Source organism: Mustela nigripes, chromosome 4, assembly GCF_022355385.1.
Source record: "Mustela nigripes isolate SB6536 chromosome 4, MUSNIG.SB6536, whole genome shotgun sequence".
Classification (NCBI taxonomy): Eukaryota; Metazoa; Chordata; class Mammalia; order Carnivora; family Mustelidae; genus Mustela; species Mustela nigripes.
In genome coordinates this window covers 145721949-145727254 of record NC_081560.1, presented here as the reverse complement: position 1 = coordinate 145727254, position 5306 = coordinate 145721949, and the positions used below count along the sequence as shown (strand labels likewise).

General features: G+C 37.3%; 1 protein-coding gene across 1 annotated transcript; it reads right to left on the bottom strand.

The window, feature by feature from the left end:
- Positions 1–311: 311 nt before the first annotated feature.
- On the bottom strand, positions 312–854 carry LOC132015263 (large ribosomal subunit protein bL32m-like). Its single transcript, XM_059395854.1, has one exon. It carries the CDS (start codon positions 852–854, stop codon positions 312–314), a length of 543 nt encoding a protein of 180 aa, XP_059251837.1.
- Positions 855–5306: the final 4452 nt, after the last annotated feature.

Genomic DNA, 5306 nt, shown 5'->3' with positions numbered 1-5306 from the left:
GAATCATTTGTTTCATTTTCCTGTATTGGAAATTTTACGTTTACTTAAAATCTTATAGTATAACAGAAACAGACATGTTAGTCCATTGTGCCTCTGTATAAACAAATATTTTCAGAGTTTACTCCTGGTATTTTCTTCAAATTGCCCACACAAAACTGCTTTGAGAGAACGTTTTAAACTAGACTGGTAATTTAAAACAAGTGTAAACTAACATGAAAACAAAGAATTTTCCTCTCTTTCAGGACAAATGTTTTATGTGAAGTTATCCTCTTCCAACACCTTTGGTCTTAATTCTGGGTGAACCAGGACGGTCACTTCCTGTTTCGTTCACTGATTCTCTTACCACAATCTTGTTCAGATGGTACCTCTCCTGTGTACAGCACCACAGTCTCCACAGAAGGAGCCTTAAAAGGGCCCCCTTCTTGTTTCCCCATCTGTCTTCTGATTTCTGCAGTCTCCTTGCACACCTTCTCATAGCGATAGCCACAAAGGATGTGTTTCAATTTCAGGTGACCACATTCAGGACAAACATCAATATTGTTCTTAACTTTAATAATTTTCTGAGGGTTTCTTCTCCTACAGCGGTTAACTTCAATGCTGAGTCTGTTTTTCGGAGCTGCCATCCAAAAGATACTATCTGAAAGCCTGGGAATCTCCTTACTTCCATTGGTATCATTTGCTGGTTCTGTAAATACAGCTGGACCTTGGACTGCTAATGCCACTTCCCACAGAGGACTGGGTAAACCTGGCCCTGTCTGCTGAAGTTTCCACTGTAGCAGTTTCCAACAGCTCCAGAGGAGTCCCCGGGCGGCGGGCCAGGGTGGAAAGATAAGCACCAGCATGGTTGACGCCATCTTCCTCGCTGCCGAAGCAATAAGTGAATTTTATAATCAAATCAGCCTTTTTAAGGAAAAACCCACTTTGTAGACCCCTGCACAGCCACAACCCTTGCCACAATGATAACCTTGGACATTTTCTTATTAAAAAAGCACTACAATTGCTGGGGGTAGAAATCCTACTTATATCTATAAGACAAGTTATATTTTCTGTTAAAAGAAAATTCTCCATAATTTATCTACATATCTAGGATCATCTTTTATTTGTAAGCTACAGAGAGTGCCTCTCTTTGGGTCAGAGAACAGATCTGTTTCCTAGTCAGGAGAATACAGGCAATGTCTTCCCTTGGAGACAAAGGTTAGACATATTTGCTAGCAATGCCCTTAAAGGATTAGGGGTTTCCTAAGCACTATGTGCATGATGCCTGCATCACCCTAATGAGAATTTGGATCAAAAGGAACCAATGCAGACATGAAGCTCCTGCTACATACATCTTGTGTCATGAATAATAAACTCTAAGTCAGTTTTCACTTTTTGTCTCCTTACTGGTCAGATCTATGAACATATGGCAAACCAAACTAGCAACTCCAGGAGATGCATCTGCTTTGGGTCTGTTTGATCAATTGAACTGATTATTGTCTTGCTTACAGGGCTGCCTTCTGGTGGGATGTTATATAACATCATACTGTCAATACTGTCTCTGGTGCTTGTTCTTTTTAGGTTGAAGATAAGTATGGAGAATGTTGTAACAGAGTCTCTTCCCTGATATTGATGAGCGTAATGAGACCACAGAGTAAAAGAACTCAAGGGTTGTTTTTAGCCATAACAAATAGAAAGTTGCAAGCCACGAAGGTAGAGAAGCAATTAGTCTCTTGATCATAAAGATCTATATTATTTAATGTGTTAAATTTGGCTAAGCTTTATCAACGTAGCCCAGATTTTTTCTTTAAAGATTTTATTTATTCATTTGACAGAGAGAGATCACAAGTAGGCAGAGAGGCAGGCAGAGAGAGGAGGAAGCAGGCTCCCCACTGAGCAGAGAGCCCCATGCGGGACTTGATCCCAGGACCCTGAGATCATGACCCGAGCCAAAGGCAGCGGCTTAACCCACTGAGCCACCCAGGCGCCCCGGTAGCCCAGATTTATATATATTTTTTCCTCCAGGTTGGGAGGAAAAAGACCATATTTGGAAAGAAGGTTCAGCTTTATCCATTGGGTCAAACTTCCCATCTCCTATTTTAGACACTCTTTCCCTACAACTTCTCTTCTCTTAGAAGAGTCTTAGCAAAGTTAAACCCTTAACACCACAACTCTACAAACATAATCATGTTCAGGGATGATGAACATATTTTTCCAAAAAAATTATAAGAAATAAGTGACTCCTTTAAAACTTTCAAAAATGAGTTTCCATCTCTGTTCTGTTTAACTTCTGTTTTACTCTATAGGATTGCACATTTTTGTAGAAAGACTGTAGTTAATACTGTGCCTAAGTGCTACAGTTTCTTGATTTTTTCAGTCTTCCATACTAGATTTGTTTTGTCCTAAGCCAATAGTATAATAATTTGTATAATTATGATGCCACCACATGGCAAAGAGTACCGCTGTGCCATCCTGTATCCTTCTCAGCCTTTTCTTAAGGTTTCTGTAACTAAGTACCACAAACTGAGAGGTATAAACAATAGAAAAATATTCTTTCACAGTTCTGGAGGCTTTAAGTCCAGAATCAAGGTGCCAACAAAGCCATGCTCCCTTGGGTATTTTGGATGATCTCCTTCCTTGTTTCATCCAGCTTCTGGTGGTGGCCAGTGATCCTTGGATCATCCTTGGCTTATAGACATGTCACTCAAATCTCTGCCTCTGCCATCACACAGCACTCCCCGTGTGTTTATGCCTTCAGAGGGCACTTTTTCTCTTCTTTTTTGTTTTTTAAAATTTTGTTTATTTATTTATTTGAGAGAGAGAGAGAGAGAGAGAGAGAGAATGAGAGAAAGTGCATGCAAGCTGGGGAAGGGGCAGAGGGAAAGGGATAAGCAGACTCTGCACTGATCACTGAACCTGATCTGGGGTTCCAGCTCATGAGCTTGAGATCATGACCTGAGCTGAAATCAGAGTCAACTGCTTAACCAACTGAACCACCCAGTCACCCCACTTTTCCTCTTCTTATAAGGACATCAGTCACAGCCATATTGGATCAGGACTCACTCTAATTGCCTCATCTTATTGATTACATCTGCAAAGATATTATTTCTTAATAAGATGACATTCACAGAGACCAGGGGTTAAGGTTTCAACATCTCTTTTTTATGGTCACAATTTAAACAATAACACCTCTTAACAAAGAGATGAACAATGTGTTCTTCAAATACATAAGCTGCTTGGTTAGGAAAGAAAAAATCCTCACATTCTGTAATTTATTTAAAGACACTATTTACAAAGGTGTGGCAGCACTATGGGAATCAAAAACAGTACACCTAACAACAGCTTAAATTTGTTATTCCCTATAGGACTCTATGGGTAGAAGGAGAGTACAGAAACTGAAACCCATAGGGAGCAACCATGTGGAGAGAGTACTCTGACAGTTGCTTTAGTCTTTGGCAAAGAGATTCACCTAGCCTGTTATTCCCCTCAGGATGGAATTTGGGTAGTCAATATCTAGATCATTCATCTAATGTACTGCCATTACCTCCTTTGGGTCAACCCCAACTGTTGGTACACATGACATAGAACATGGAGGAAAGGAGTGGGGAGTTGATTTGGAGGGACACAGAAAATACCCAAAGAACCTTGCTGAATCACAGTTCACAAAATAAAGAACATAATAGATCACAATTTTTAAAATTCAAAAAGTTTCAAGGAGAATCCAATTATTAGGTTATAAACTGGTCAGCATCATAAATAGATAATACAAATTTTTGATAATATTTTTGGAAAAGAGGTTAATCCTGTCTGACATTTAAAGGTAAATCCATTTAATTCTGCTATTTGGTTTGCAGGATTTTTTTCTATGTATCCACTGGATATAGTATAAGTATTATACAAAGATATTTATAAAATCATTGTTCATAACAGAAAAAGCCTGACCACTACCAAAATGTTTATAAAAACAGTTCGAGTGAAAATTATCATGTCAATTTAATAGAATTTTATGATTCCACAAAAATCATAATATTTATTTTAAATTGTAACTAGAGTATATGCATTAACCTTCTCTCTAAACTGAAAGAGTAGTAATAACTCAATAGCAATAAAAAAGAATGGGATAAAGGAAACAGCAGCTTTTATTTCAGGAGGAATAAGAGAACAAATATCTAACTTCTCTTGTATACAGATATAATTTATCCTTAAATAATTTATTAAATGTTCCAACATGTTGACTGAGCCATATATTCAAATTATTTTACACCCACTTTCCACTTAGGTGTAAGTCTGTTTATGAGCTTGAGAATTGAGTCCCCAGTGTTTCATTTTTGTTTATTTGTTTTGATTTTATTTATTCTTTTGTTCATGTGAGCATGTATTGCAAATATTTTCTCCCCATCTACAGTTTGCCTGTTTATTTTTTTAACAGACTATTTCGATGAACAAGGCATTTTAATCTGAATGAAGTCCAAGTTATCTTTTTGTTTTATCTTGTGCTTACTGATTTTTGTTTTACCTATGAAATCTTTCACATTCAAAGATGTTGAGAAAATTTTCCTATGTGCCATTTAAAATGTGTGTAGATTAGGCTTTATATTTAATTCTATTATTCATCATAAATTAATTTTTTCTATGCTACAAAAAAGGGGTCACATTTTATCACATTAACTCTCATTTATGAAAAGGACCTTCTCCTGCTGAATTGCCTCAATGCCTTTGTGGAATGAAAACTATATTTCTCAGCATTCCTTACCACTAGAAATGGGCAATGGAATAGAAGTATCTAGAAAAAGTCTTTTTTTTTTCTTAAGACCTGTTTATTAATTTGAGAGAGAAAGAGAGCACACGAGCAGGATGAAGCGCAAAGAGAGAGGGAGGATCCTCAAGCAGACTCCCCACTTAGTGTACAGCCTAGCATAGGCTTGATTCCAGGACTCTGAAATCGTGACCTGAGCCAAAATCAAGATTCCACCACTTAAATGACTGAGCCACCCAGGTACCACAAGTCTTCCATTGTTTTTTTCCTCTTTACTAGTGGAATGTAGCCACAAAGTTGCCATGTTGGCACTGAGAAAGAAATCACATATTATTGCTTTGCCCTCTTCACAACAGAATTTTCTTACTGATAAACGTGGAGCCCAACAAGCTCTGGCTTCTTCCCATAGGATTTTGTTATATTGAGAAAATGTTTATTTGTCAAAAATGTTTATAAGAGAAGACAAATGGAATACAAAAATAAAAATATATTATTTTCTCTAAGTTTTCTAATGGTTTCCATGTATATGAATGTCCTTTGCATCCATTTATATACTAACTAGAAGCTGAAATCC